The 15,754-nt window shown below is 38.2% G+C and overlaps 1 protein-coding gene across 1 annotated transcript; it reads right to left on the bottom strand.

Annotated features, from left to right (window-relative positions):
• Positions 1-1,636: 1,636 nt before the first annotated feature.
• On the bottom strand, positions 1,637-15,742 carry LOC142097761 (low-density lipoprotein receptor class A domain-containing protein 1-like). The gene is made up of 6 exons (XM_075179878.1): positions 15,678-15,742; positions 9,561-9,630; positions 8,734-8,853; positions 7,338-7,481; positions 6,504-6,626; positions 1,637-2,004 (listed from the first exon to the last, which is right to left on the bottom strand). Exons 1-6 carry the CDS (start codon positions 15,705-15,707, stop codon positions 1,868-1,870), a joined length of 624 nt encoding a protein of 207 aa, XP_075035979.1. The 5' UTR covers positions 15,708-15,742; the 3' UTR covers positions 1,637-1,867.
• Between the last annotated feature and the right edge of the window lie 12 nt (positions 15,743-15,754).

Genomic DNA, 15,754 nt, shown 5'->3' with positions numbered 1-15,754 from the left:
TGTATGACTGATGGAATTGTTTTAGCCTGTGAACAAGCACCATGGTTTATTTACCCTATGTAAACATTGTTGGTATTGGATATGGCTAAAGGTAATATTTACAACTACACTTTCAAAAGTAATACACGGGGCATTGTGTATAAATTTCGCGTGTATAAAGATAAAGGTTAAATAACTGTTTTTAATACAATTTCATTATTTACTAGTACGTTTTGATTGAAGGGATGCTAACAAGTTGAACATAACTTATCTTTCTATCGGGACACTGCTACCATGGGTTGTATGTGGGGAACCTGGGAGTTGGCAATTAACAAGTTAATACATTTTGTTTATACCTGCTGACTGAACTCTACCCCACTGCAACCCCTCTTAGCCTCAGTGTAATACAAAAGCCCCAAGGGAAGTCAAACTACGAAGACCAATCAGTAGAAGAGCAGAAGGGAGGGAACGCAAGGGTTGCACTGTGTTCTTTAACCATTGGTTATTCAGAGCATAAGAGAGGCTAATGCAGAGGCAAAATTTCCATTAATTATTGAAAAAGTTGATATTGTGGAAGTTGTAGCAGTATTACTGTAGCATTTATAATTGGCATAAGTATCCCACTATGTACAGCCACATGAGAATTTACATTAAATTACCCCTCTTTCATTGGCAATTGCCTTACAAATCACTAATCCGTATAATTCATGAATATTATTGGGAACTGGTGAATTGTGTTAAACCTTCTGTTACTTAATGGGGTTTTTTTTTTGTTTTTTTTTTAAATAACAGTTTATTACCTGTATTTGAAAGGCTACACACTAAACAAACTGCAAATATGTATCCTTTGCAGGGGATAAAACCAGGTATACAATTGAGCTATCCATCAAGACTAGACAACCAGTAGGAATCTACTAACAAGTTCTAGATTAAGCACAAAATGGACATTCAGACGCTTCATTTTTGAAGTGAAAGACAAGGGGGTGCGTCCTTTTGAGATATGGGTTACATTTTTTAATTGTAGTTAATCAAGCAAAAAAAAAATCATGCTATAATTTCTTTCCTCCTGCTGCAATGAGGTTGATACTCTATGAATTCACTGACATGAAACCAGGTACCACTCTCTTCCACAATCACTTAGAAGGGAATTGATTATTTTTCCATAATTGAATAAACGGTGACTGATGCAGCATCACAGGAACAGGTGTTAGTAGCCAGTTGAGCGAAACAAGCTCTCAAGGCAAAATTGGTTGATTGCACCCAAACGAATAATAACCATTGTTAGCTACAATGCTGGTTAAATGTAATAAAAATATATGAAGAACTTCTTTAATGAGATTTTTTTTAATCTAGATAAATACACAGACTATAAACAGTTTTGTAGGAAACGCCAAAAAGAAATAATTGTATAACTGCTGCAACTTATTGATAAGGTTTCTCATTACAGTTATTGGAAGCTCCACTAATAACTTAATATGCAGTAGAATACCAGTGAGACTGAGGCAAGGCGGATCATTTTGCAATGTAATTTTGTATATGGGCATTGTGAAATGGCCAAATGACAGAAAAGAGTGTTCCTCCTGAAAACGTGGAAGTTTTAGTCTTTCTGGGTAATGGATCCTATGAACTATATAACCTATACAGGAACAGACAAGGATTTCCAAAAGTAAATTCTTTTAATACAGTATAATAGAATTTGTCACTCGGTGATTGAGAGCAGAGTTAATGAAGGATAAAATCAGAATTTCTACAGTTTTCATTGGTGCTTTCTTGAGCTGAAACGTGTTTCGTTCTCGCAAAATGTGAACAGGTGGGAATTCTGGTGAAGAACAGTTTCTGTACAGACTTTCAAAAATAGCGTTTCTATTTCATCCTATGTTATGTTGTCTCATCTGCAGGATTTTTCATCACTCCAATCTTTGCAGTCCTGGACACCATCATTGCAGCGTGTCTTTGGGATGCAGTCGCAATCCGCAAAGTAGACTGTGTTGCATTTCCACCCTGGACATGCAGGACAGCGCAGGGCTGGGGATATATTAATAGGCAAGTTAAAATCTTTTGTGATATTTGGTCTGTGTAGGAAAGCACTTAAGCTCTTTAAATGTACTATAAATTATGAGCAAATAATGTACATAGAAACGGAGAGAGCAGAGTAAACTGCAAATCATGACTGAGTTCATTGAAAAAAAAAAAATTCCCCCAAAGCAATCGCATATATTTAGTTACGTCACTGCATTCATGTTTAAAATGGTTTGGGTGCGGTACACAAAGAGTTAAACATTAAGAAGAATTATTCCTGTTAGGGCCCACCGGCCACTCCGTCCCCGCTCGCAGGAAGCCAACCACCTGTGAGATGTCATTCTTCAACATTATTATAAAGCGAAGGAACAAATTCTTCGAGAAGCTAGAAGATTCTCCAATACTTCGCCCCCTCTACTCTGCTCAAACGGAGAGAGATGAAAGATGTGTCTCAAATTCTTAGGGACCCTAACATGAAATACAGATGGGGCTGTCTGCTCAGTCCCTGGAGGAGACCCACTCTTTGCTTCAGACACTGGATCTTCCTCTGCCTGCCTTGTTACTGACAGAGCGGTCCTCTGAGCAGGGTGCTGCCCCTCTCTCTGAGAGCTTCGAGGCAAGTTTGTCACTCCAACAAGGCCAATCCTTCTATCACCTGACGCAGTACTGGCTGTACCGTATTGGCTGTATCCACCCTTATCGGAACCTCCTGTTGCCACTTGTTCGAGTGCCTTTAATACAACTTCTGGACTCATGTTTTAAATGCTCCTGTCTGTGTTTTTCTCCCCTTGTTTTATCTCTGCAGGTCTTATGATCGTCTTGGATATCAGCAACTTCTCATCATGATAGTCTACAGCAACGCTCTCTTTTCTGGGCCTCGGGCTCTCCAGGTTTTTCCCTAAATGCTGTCCTTACTTATCTGTATATAAATCTAATGTTCCTATATGTATTTTATGCATATACTATACACTATGTTTACCCTAATTTGGTATTGTTGATTTTAGTGATGTTACATATCGCACTGATGTTCTACTATAGTGTTATATCATTCTTTCATGTTTTTGGTCCTTTCACGCACCATGGATCTCTGAGGGTCTTACATTTCCCTGCTCTGTGCCTGGCGGATGCCAGAGTCACACTACCCCCCTCTGGTCTTTAGGACCAGTCTCAGATACCTTCAGCTACTGGGACATCTTTTTTCCTGGGTCCGACCTCTAGGGCTACTCATATTTATGACCCTAGCCCTTCTTTCCTTACCTCTTTCCTGACCCCGTCTCGCCCTTCTCCCCCTGGACCGTCCCTTTTGACCCCCTCTCATTTCCTCCTGTCTGCTTTAGCACTTAATCTGCATCCCTCTGGCTATTAAAATCTTAACGCTTAATGTAAAAGGGCTGAACTGCCACAGAAGTGGTCCACTCTGTTTCATACTATTAGACAGCTGAAAGCTGACATAGTGGTCTTTCAGGAGACTCACTTCTCTGGCCCCCACTATCCTGAACTTAAATCTAAACATTAAGAAGAAGAAAAATAGCTTCCTGCCCCTCCCCCCTAATCAGATTAACCCTAGTGCTGCCAGCCTAGTGCTGGTACTAGCAAAATCAAGGGGGCAAAAAGCGTGGGATCCCCCCCGACTTTACTACAACCAATGCTACCAGCTGGGGCTGGTGGCACTATAGCAGAGGAATCTGCAGCATGGGGTCCCCTACCGTAATGACAACCAGCCCCAGGCTGGATCCCTTGGGAGATTGGCTCTGCAAAAAAAATGCAGGCCCCCCCTCTAGGGGTACCAAGCACGGTGCTAAAAGCACTAGGGTGGTGTATTAAAATATATTTTGAGGTTAAAAAAAACATTTTGTATTGGTGCACTACAGGTGCCAGAAAGCCCAGACTGCCATTAACAGTTTGAGCATGATGGTGCTTATAGCACTCATTATTTCAGTATGCACCAGGAGCACCTGCACTCAGGAGCTAGTAATCATTGTCTCAGTTGTTTCTTTTATGTTGCCAAGTATGTTCTGGTGGATCATTTGGGTTTATCAAGCTGGAAGATAAGAAGATTTATTTTTTGCTAACCTGGAATTAATTTTATTAGGTGCTTTTTTTTTTATGGACAACAATAGATCATTGGGATTACTTTTATTAGTTCCTTTTTTAAAGCTTACAAAATTGGAATTCTTACAGATGAGGAACCTGGTGGTTGATGAGTATTAATGGTTTTTTTTATTTATTTTTAAATAAATTTATTGTTAAAACGAGGTGTGTGATTTATTTAAATTTTGTTTTGGGGCACTATAGGTCACGGAGAGCCCTGAGTGGCAGGCCATGCTGGCACTTATGGTCAGTCACAATGTCTACATTTTAAACACGTGGACAGAATGAATTTGTCAGAATTTACCTGTCACCATTTTGGTGTTGACAGGATAAATGTTGACAGATTCTCTGTCGTAAATATGACGACCACCGCTTAAAACAACTATAATTTCAAGTGATCTGGCTCTTGGCTTCAGATAAAGAGAGTAATCTGCTGTATGTGTGTGGGTGAGTGGGTTGGTGAGTGGGTTGGTGAGTGGGGGGGGGGGGGCATCCTTTAAAGCATGACACTTGCTTGTGCTGACAAAATAGCCACATGCACAAAACATGTTTTGAATTTCACATGCTGGCCAGAAAAACCTATCAAGTGAAAGAGTCAGTTTATGGGTGGATGTTCTGTCTCATCCAGGTTGCCACATGGCTAGTTAAAATGGGACTTGATGCTAAGGTTGCTTATAGAGATGAAACCTCATATACAGTGGCTATAAAAAATATTATGGAACCACCTTCCTTGATTTAATGCTCGGTAGAAGCACAATTACCTGGAATTACAGCTGAAATTTGAACAGATCTCTACTGGCTTTGAACATCTGGGGTATTAAGTTCCCATTCTAGCTAATCGCCAATATTTGTTGAGTTTACCGGCAAAATTTAAAAATGGCAATGTGTTTAAAGGCAAAACTTGCCGAATATCAGCAATTTGCTAGAATCAGAGCTTAATACTGTATATCTATCCCTGGACACAGCAATTTTTGACCTTTCTTCTTTTGTTGATCGCGTTCCATCAGGTTTGATGTGGACATTGATGGACAGCAATTTTCCAATCATTCAACATACTCTCAAGGGGATTGAGGTCTTGGATTTACTGAGTCTCTCCAGGACATTGATTGTCTCTTTAATTAAGCCACTTCGATGTAGATTTTGCTGGATGTTTTGACATTGTCCTGCTGGTATATAAATCTTCCAAGTTGTAGGTCTGTTGTAGATTGCAGCAGGTTTCCCTTTAAGATTTGTCTATACCTTACTCTATCCATTTCACCCTCTATTTTGGTTTGTATTTCCCACTCTCTGAATCAGAGAGACGTCTTCAGGTCCCACCATCTTGCTTTTGCAGTAGGTTTAGGCTTCTAGTCATTTTGTGCAGTGTTAGGATTGCACTAAAATATAGTGCTCAGCGCTAAGGCCAAAGATTTCAGTCTTGGGGGTAAATTTATCAATCTGCTGGTTTGAATAAGTGGAGATGTTGCCAATAGCAACCAACCAGATTACAGCTGTCATTTTGTAGAATGTACTAAATAAATTAAACTAGAATCTGATTGGTTGCTATAGACAACATCCCTGATTCGCCGTTCCCTTCTTCCTGCCCTGTGTCTGTACTGCTTGGCTCCATTCTGTGTGCTCAATCCCTATGTGGAAAAGGGCATACAGAAGAGAGGTGGGTAGTATGGAAACACTCCAGAAATAAAGGATGGGTAATAAGCAAGTTCCGGGCTAGGAGATGAATAATAAAGTTAAATTATATTTTTTACCAGCTGCTGTCATGAAAAGCTTCATCAGAATACAACTCAGGGGATAGATAACATACAGTATCCTATGACAAAACGTTAATTGCCTTACTACATGTTGAAAAAGTCAGTCTAGTTTTGTGATTAAGCGGATAGATCTGCTGGAGAAGATGTTGACGTATTAGAGGCACAAAAGCCTGCAGCAGCCTATAACAGGGTAGATCGAGATTGTTCCTTGCTAAGTCCCAATTAGCTCATGAGCGCACCTACTTCTGCACTGCAATGAAAAATTAGATTTCATATTGTGGAATGGCAGAAATTAAATGAGGGGTGGGAGGGTGCATTGCCTTTATCTAGATGCAAAAGGCCTTAACTACTCCGCCAGCTCAGAGCTACTGGAGGGGTCTGGTGCCATTATTTAATATAGTAATGAGATGAACTGAGAAAAGCAGAAAAGTTGAAAGGAATAAAGATGGTGGCATTGCTGTCCATGTGACATTTGCTATTCCTAACATGTGCCAACCTGCAAATCTAAACACAGAGAGGATATTTTTTACTGATCATGAAGTGGGTGTGCACATTGACATCTGATTGGTGGACAGGTGCACATACTTTGTAGTTCATTAATGCCCCTTATTATGTACACATTGTGATACTGTATCAATGTATCATTTTGTACATGGGCTATACCTGATTCATCTGAACAGTCCCCACAGTCATTCCTGTTGTCACAAAGTTTGTCAATATATGTCCACAATCTTCTGTTTGCACACTTGTATACCAAGCCTTCTGGAAGGCTATTAGGTAAATTGCCTGTTTGGATTTAAATATAAAATAGATATTAGTTACACTTCAAATATAAATCAAGTAATTACATTTATCATGAACACCTATCTAATATCAAGTTTTTCACTATGTGCCGTTAAAGAATAGATGGATACATGGATTCATGCAGCCTGCAGCATATCCTCATCCTCCCACCAATGTGCAACAGCAGAAATCCTCCAGTAGAAGTAGAAAATACTGGAGAACCAGCGCTAATAGACAGCTGGGTATGACAATAAGTATATATATATATATATATATATATATATATATATATATATATATATATATATATATTATATGACTGATGTTTAAAATGAAAAAGGGTGATTTTAATTTCTCACTCAAATGTAGACAAAAAAAACACATAATAGAGTATGAATCAAAAAAAGCAATCAAAAACATAACCAAAGAGAGACATAAACAAAAACAAACAAATGCAAAACGGATTCCAAGTCAAATTGAGCATAAAGTCCTAAAAAAGTATTTTCAGAAATCCTAAATGAAAAATTCCTGCCATCTGGCTTCTTTAAATTCCACTAGAATGTCACATAATAATATGATGTCATAAAATGCACCTTAATACTGGATCAGTTCACTATGTGTAATCAAAAGGAACAATTTAAATCATTGAAACTGTTTTGTTTTTTTTTAAACAAAATGAATGTCTCATAAACATGACAAATATTTAAAACTAACCACAGTATGTTCTAGATTCATCCTCTCCATTGCCACAGTCCACCTTCCCATCACATAACGCTGATGCCCCAATACATGTGGTTCGATCATCACAGAGAAAGCCGGTTTTACCGGATGATGTTTTGCACTCACGTGTGTACAAGTCTGTTGAGGTAGTAAAAAGCAGAATGTTTATGTTATATTCATAAAATTTATGGGTGAGCATCATACAACAATATAAGCAGTTTATGCTATTTACCAGGGGTGCAATAGTCAGAAAAAAAACTAGCCTATGCCAGACATCAACCCACACGACATGTACCGCATCTGACCAACCTATAGCTCACCATGAATTGTTAAACCTGCAACCAAGGACGTCGCTATAACCACTGTAGCCCATGCCACAGCTATGGGACCCAGCAGCATCATGGCCCTGGACTCATAATAATCCTGTACAGCTAATGATCTCCTCAGTGTGGTAACAAATTGAGTGACTAATTTGGCAGCCAGTGAAAATAAAGCATAAATAGTACACGCACCTGTGTGTTGCCCAATAATGTTTAGTTATGGCTCTACCTGCACCCACCACAAACCCACAACTGAGTTTATAATAAAGTGTAACCTTCATTTATTTATTCCACTCCCAGTGGTGTAATTAGTTAACCCCAACATTTTGTAACAAACCCTATATACATGAAGCAATTTTTCACCTCCTCTGGCTTACTGAAGCTGCCTCTACTGCATTTATAGTATCCTATGGGAAGCAACCTATACTATTAACCATTCACATACATACATCCACCCGCAGATCAAGGTTCCCATAATTTATTTGGGGCTCCAGCTGTTTTTAGCTTTGTGGCTCCCAGACTCTGGAGCTCACTGCCTCATACAGTCCATGAGGTTTCACTCTAGAAATCTTCAATAAACAGACTAAAGACCTATTTGTTTACTGAAGCATTTCAATAATGCCCTTTAATTTTCTATTAAAAAAAACACAAATGCTTAGCTCTCTTTTCTGTACTCTGTTAATCCTTTATAGGTTTATTTTGTATTATGTGTTTTTTGGATTTTTTTAAATCTACAAATATAAAGCACTTTGAGTCATGTTAAGAGAAAAACACTATATAAATAAAATGATCATTATTATTATTCCTTGTGGTTACTATGACATCAGCCATGGTAGTCCTACTGATGGTGCATGGGGCTCTGACAGGGAACGTAAGCACCCTCTCTTCATTGGGAAAAACTTACACCAAAAAAACATATTTAAATGGTGCTGTATACTTGTACTTAGCTGCTATAAAATTAGCTTCTTTTTTTTTTAAACAAATCCCCCAATTAATAATACAATTATTTACAATATATTGTAACACTATTCTGTTTTATTCTGGTGGAAAAGAACCATATATTAAAGTACTTTGATTTTCTGGTATTCCATAGATGACTCCTAAAGAGATAAAGGCAGAGATGGCTCCCACTGTAAGAAGCACTATGCCGCTGATGCAGAAACATCTCCTTTTGAAGCAGCACATGCAATCTGTAAAGTAACCATAAACATATTGATTAGATTTTACAATTTATTCTTATTTTAACTATGATGCCACTATATAGGTCATTGGTGATACCACACCTAGGGCTATATATTTACTAAACTGCGGGTTTGAAAAAGTGGAGATGTTGCCTATAGCATCTAGTTATTTTTATTTTAGGACATTCTACAAAATGACAACTAGAATCTGATTGGTTGCTATAGGCAACATCTCCACTTTTTCAAACTCGCAGTTTAGTAAATTTTCCCCCTAGAATACTATGTTCAGTTCTGGAGGCCCTTTTCCCAGAGGATGTAAATGAATAAGAGATTGCATAAAAAAGGGCTACTAAAACCTATTTTGTGATAATAATTTTTAATGTATAAAATAACTTTTCAAAATATTAGCAGTAATATGGAACAAGGATAAATACTGTAAAGCACTAAGACAGCATTAAAGATTGTAACTGGGTCATTTTTCCAGTGTAAAATTTGTAAGAGGGTAGTTCAAAAACTGGCCCCTCTCAAATCCATTAGGGAATGACGGGTCCAAGAAAAAGATTGAATATTCCATGAAGTGTAAATTTGTAAATTCAAGGAATATAAAATGAGAGTTTGTCTTAATTTAACTCTTATATTTATATGAGAGTTAAATCAAGACGCGTGTGTGTGTGTGTGTGTGTGTGTATATGAAAAATGTGTCTCTTATATTTCACCTTTTTCATGTTGAAATGTCACAGACCTTGTAGAATCCCAATCTGTTGAAACTGAGAATGTATCATAATCCTGTTGTACATGTAACAAAGAAAATATGGAATATGTCAAACTCATTGTGATAAAGTACAAAACAGAAAGCCGCTATTTGATTGTCACATTGCATTATTCATATTAGTTACAATATACCCTACAAGTAATTGAGAAAGAGATTTAACACATATTTAGGGCTTTGGACATGTCATAGTGTTAGAACTAATATGTGCTCTCATCTAGTACTATGGCCTCCCTCTTCTGATATCATTCATCGTGTCACTAGAACCTACAGATCCCACATTGGCAGCACACATACAGTTCTGGGCAGCTCATTTGGTTGGTTTTCACCTGTAGTTTTGGCGGCGGTAGAAAGATCTACAGATGTGCAGCCACCTTATGGCCTTGGCCAGATGTTATGATGGGGCTGTGGATTGTCTAGGCCCTATTCCCCCACTCTCCCATGTTGGTGAATGTCACCTAAAATATTATTGATTGTATTTATCACACATTAATTGGTACATTAATTTCATTAGGAAGAGGTAGTTTTGATGTAGACCATGACTTTTAGAAGACATTATTTTTCTAATCTCTGTTTCCAAACAATAGAAGTCATCTCATAATTATTCTTACAAAAAACAAATAGTGAGACTATTTTGTGAAAGGAACTGGAGATGTAGCTCCATTATTACCTTTGTTAATCTGTCCCTAGCGGTTTCCTTAAAATCCATCAAGCTCAGATTACTGACCCAAAGAACCAGCAAGGTTGTGGCATGACCAAGTGCTGGTGTAATGAGGTGATGAGCTGACATGTCAGGTTTAATAGATATTTATCTTTGGACTAATCATTGAAGTTACCAGGGTATGAAAAGGCACAACTGGGGCGTACAACAAAATATACTATAAAATAATGAGTCCCCCATTATCTGTATTTGTATATTAATTACATATAATATAGTATCTGTACTATGTATATTATATTATTAATATTATACTCAAATGTAGGCCAATATATATTATTTCCTTCATGCCCCAATTATGTTATGTGTATGTAAACAAATTGTTAAAGTAAAGCTGGGTACACATTTTACTTCGGATGTGATTTCTGCATACTTGCCAACTTTCCCCATTGACTTCAGGGAGATCCCGGGGGAGGTGGGCTTGGGGGGCGGGACTTGAGGAATCGTATCATTTTGGCCCGCCTCCTAAACTATTGTCTCAAAGTTGACACTAAGATAACACAATATTTGCGTCATTAAGCCTCGCCCCCCACCACTTATCTATTGCGGGGGTGAGAACCAGGAGGTTGCCCTGCTCTCCCGGTAGGTCTCCCAGAAATGCGGGAGTCTTCCGGACATTCTGGGAGAGTAGGCAACTATGCGTTAAAGAAAAGCAGCTAATGAATCTCTAGAGACTGAAGTGTCTTTTATATTTCTGTCTCCATTACTGAAGTCATGTTGTTTTACCTTTGATTAAATCTTAGTCTCCATGAAAATGGCCACCTCCATAGGCATCAATACATGGGCATAGGACACAATTTCTGAACTGTGAACTCATCATGCCACAGAAGGCGAAGCCAACCACGTCTTGTACTGGCTCAGCATCAGGGAGAATGCCAGACTCTTCAGGGAGTGAGGGAGATCACCCCTATTTCAGGAAGTCTCCCTGACATTCAGGGAGAGTTGGCAAGTATGGATTTCTGTAATAATTTTACCAACAACTGAAAGTCCCGATCAGCATGCCGATTCACCTACACAATTTACCTTCAGATCTGAGATCTGCATCCCTCATAACCATCTACTGAAAAGATCGTAACTCTGTACACACTCTACAAATATCTGCCTACACTACAGCAACATGTAAAGCTAATTTAAATAATGGGTTGAGTCTCAACACACACACAAACACAGACACGCACAAAGAAAAAATAGCATCATCCTCATTAATTGCTTTGTTTTGCTTTGTGTATAGTGTATGTTAGGCTAACTGCTTTCAGAACTGTACACAAGGTAAGATTTATTGTTATACAATGAGCCTGGCAAATAAAAGAAAACCTTGTGCTTGTTTGCTTTGGTTTGTATCACATGCATGAGAAAATACTGCTGGAAGGCTCTAGCTAGCTCAGTAGATACATTCTCAATATAGTGCAATCAAAGTAAAATTTTCTATAGCATTCTGTGAGGATACCACCCTTAGCTGGGATGGAAGTTACCCTCTGTGGGATTCAACTCACTCGGGTAGACCAGGATATATCCAAAATAAGACTTTATTACGACAGCACAACACCACAAGACGTTCACAAATTACAGGGTAAATGGTAGCATATATCCTCCAGCAGCCTCCTGCAGTCAGCACTCCAAAGTCATAATCTCTGTCCCTTTCAGGGTCTTATCCTCCCGCAATATTACCACTACCGTTTAGCAAAACAGTTATGGTGTCTCCTAGCCTGGGTTACTAGCTCACACCAACCCTGTCCTGGTAGGGTTCCCTCCAGCGGCACCACAGTGCCTGGCCCAGAGTCCTTTTCACTGATGTCTTCTACACCAGGATCCTCCAAACTAGCATCGCTCTCCTGGCATTCTCCTCGCCCTATATTATTTTCTCTGTACCCAGGAAGTAGGGTCAAATGTCTCAAACCTCCCCTTTACAGAAGGGGCCTCCCAGTCAACAATTTAGCTGCTAGACATACTGTCCCTGTTACCTTGATTAGACAATAGAATGGCTTGACTCAATTAGCTGTTTTGGCTGGATACACTACACATGGGGTTACAATAGTACATCAAGGAATGACACTGCACGCTTACATGGAACAATAAGACTTTTGACACATTATATCAGCAGGGTTACACAATATAAGTCTGTGATACCTTTTGATACAATTACATTTATATTGATACATATTGATACATTTCCCCATGCTATTTCAACCAATATATTACTGTGGAGGCACATTGCATATGAGTAGAAGTTCTAACCTCATTACCTCTTAGGTTATCTGTTGACCTAGCTAATTAACATGGGCTGCCAGCTAGTTAAGTCAGACATTGTTCTGATAACAAACCTCATCTCAGCTGCACCCCATACAATAGACATTTGAGACAAATGGTAATTACATTAGCTAGCACAAGCAAAATGACTGCTGCTTTTCTGATATTTTCACACAGTATGGCAATATTGTTTATATTTATACTACATACAATATCACAGGTAATAGTATGGGCAAAATGTATCTAATAACATGAAATAATAATACACATAATACACCAATGCTCTGCTGTAAATACTTAGACTGGGCCAAGGATTAAAAAGTAAAATAAACCGTGAGAAACGGGTGATGATTACATAGTTCTCAGTCCAGTAGCACCCCGTTTCCTCACACATTCAATAATAGTCAAATCATATTTACCATTCAATCACATTGTAATGATATATAGCATTCAATCACAGTTACATCACACAGTTCAAATATGTGGATTTTTAGAATCTTCTGTGTTTGATTAGAGTTTGGTCATTTGTGAATCACCTCACTACATCTCTCATGGCTAAACAACATTTATTTATGGCTAGAAGTATATATAATATGTATAAATAATGTTATAAAAAATTGTAAAAATCATATGTATTTAAGGTCTTCTTATATGATGACAGTAGAGATAACATGTTGCACCCTTTGTACAGCATGTGTACTTGGAATGGTCATATATGTATGATTTTTTTTAAATGATTATATTGAAATGATAAATAACTATATCTGGATGCTGTATAGCTTTGATTATTGAGATTTTTATTGTGAGCAGTTCATATATGTATATCTTGTTATGTGTCAGTCATTGAATGCTGTATTCATGACAAGTTTTAAAGAAAATTTATAAAAATATTTTCTTTGTTAATAATAAAAGTATTTTGAAATAAAATTGTGGTTTATTATAAGGCCTACACAGTTGACATTTGCTTTGGTATAGATGCAAAAGTGTAAACCATAGTTGCCGACTTTCTTAAGTCAGCATCTGGGAGCTACCAGGGGAGGTGGCCTTTTCAGGGGGCGGGGATACGCAAATTAAAAATTTTTTGGCCCCACCCCAGTGACGCAAACACGTCATTTTACAGCTGGGGCATGGCCAAATGCCGGGATTCCCTGAGAATCGCAGCATCTTGGATCTAATTCTGCCCACTTCACTAGGAAGTGGGCAGACACGGGAGGCTGCCATACTCTCCCAGGAATCCGGGAGACCTACCCTGAAAACGGGAGTTGGCAAGTATGGTCTAAACAGGTGGACTGAACCTATGGACTTGTCAATATGTTTTATACTGGCAATAATAGTTTATAGAATTTAGCTTCAGAATGGATCTCCTTCTCCTCTTCCCCTCCCAATCTCTCTCTCAGTAAGTCCTGTATTTTTGTATGTGTGTGGGACACAAGGTCCCTCACTTGAGAGATGGTGTGTCTGTGTTTAATTAGTGCCGGGCAGTCAAGTTGCTGTTAGTTTATATTTATGCCTGGAAAATAAATCCAGCTGATTCTAGTTGAAACCAAAAATTGTGATTTATTTGTCTGCAGCGCGTGAAGTGCAGCCATCTAACCCCAGGAGATGGTACCCTAAGCCAATCTTATGACAATAAATTATTTAAACCACTGACAAGTGAATAACATTGATTATCTTGTGACAATGACACCTGTCAAGGGGTGGGATATATTAGGCGGCAAGTGAACATTCTTAAAGTTGGTGTGTTGGTAGCAGGGAAAATGGGCAAGTGTAAGGATTTGAGTAACTTTGAGCATCTCCAAAACGGCAGATCTTGTAAGGTGTTCCCAGCATACAGTGGTTAGTATCTCCCAAAAGTAGTCCACGGAGCCACAAATAGTGCTAAATATATATATATATATATATATATATATAAACACACACACACACACACACACACACATAAAGGTAGATGAGATAACATTTAAGACATTTACTCATAGCACATTAGTAAATGAATGAGACTTTATTGAGAATATGTATATGTACATGTCTTTAGAATTCATGTTGTATGACATACTGTATAGAGCATGTAAAGAACATTTATTATTGCTTTTCTATGACTATAGCACTGTATTTCTATGTATTTCAGTTGTACTTTTACACAACAGAACATGTGAGAGATAACATCATAGATTTAAATATGTTCACCCACAAAGGCATTTGTTGTTGGGAGGAACAATCAGCAGAACTGTTGGACAAACGGTCGTGAGTTCAAACACACTTCCACATTTGCACGACATCGTTCTATCTCTGATTGTGATCTTTAGGAAGTTTATAAAACAAAATGAAACCATAAGATGTGCTTTGGTACACTAAACATGATCATGGTCATTTATTGTGTGATCTGCATGACAATTCAGTGTGTACCCAGCTTCAGAAAAGAAAGTGCATTGAGCTGTCTCTCCAAGGTTGTTAGTATTCATGGTACAGTATATTGCCATATTTCTGGAGGGATAACACATACTATTGAAGTCATTGACATTTTTTTAAATTCCTATTTCAACTTAACATTTGCTTGATTTATCATTGATAACCCCTAAACACAGTAGTGATCATCAAACACCCTTCATTCAGACTGAGATTGTGAAGACAGTGATGTGTAGCACTGTGCTTATGTGGTCTCTGGTGAGGACTAAACTGGTACCTCTCCCATCCCATAAAATGCACATACATGTTGCTACCTGGTTATACAGCATGGCCTCTGAACAAGGAGATCAGTGTACAATTACACTGATCCAGTTATTAAGGCACTGCACTGACCGACCAGGTCAATACAGCAGGTATGGACTTTTGTACTTACAGGTCGCCATCAGACTGGATTTTGGTTTGACATGAAAAACTCACAGACAGTACAATGATTGATCAATCTGGTTGTATTGACCAAATTAATCAATAAAAACCACACTGTGTGTGGTCAGTATTAACAATTTGGAACAGTGTAAAGTACCCTATAAAACAAAATATTTCCCTTTCCTGTAGCTATCAAATTCACTATCATATTTATCCTTTCTGTACTTCACCTGTACAAACCCAAGAATATGTTTGTTTTGTGTATCTCACCTGATGTGGGTACACCTTATTTGATCCCATTACATTGCTGGTTACAAACTGATATTCCAGTAGAACAGTTGCTGAAA

This window comes from Mixophyes fleayi, chromosome 1 (assembly GCF_038048845.1).
Source record: "Mixophyes fleayi isolate aMixFle1 chromosome 1, aMixFle1.hap1, whole genome shotgun sequence".
In the NCBI taxonomy this organism is placed as follows: Eukaryota; Metazoa; Chordata; class Amphibia; order Anura; family Limnodynastidae; genus Mixophyes; species Mixophyes fleayi.
The sequence above is the reverse complement of the archived record's forward strand: the minus strand, read 5'-3'. Positions and strand labels throughout refer to the sequence as shown.

Coding starts and splice junctions, on each gene's coding strand:
- LOC142097761 (XM_075179878.1), bottom strand. CDS start 15,707: ATGGGATCAAATAAGGTGTACCCACATCAG. Junction 9,631..15,677: donor ATAAGGTGTACCCACATCAG/GTGAGATACACA, acceptor CATGTACAACAG/GATTATGATACATTCTCAGT. Junction 2,005..6,503: donor GGACTGTTCAGATGAATCAG/GTATAGCCCATG, acceptor ATATATCCCCAG/CCCTGCGCTGTCCTGCATGT.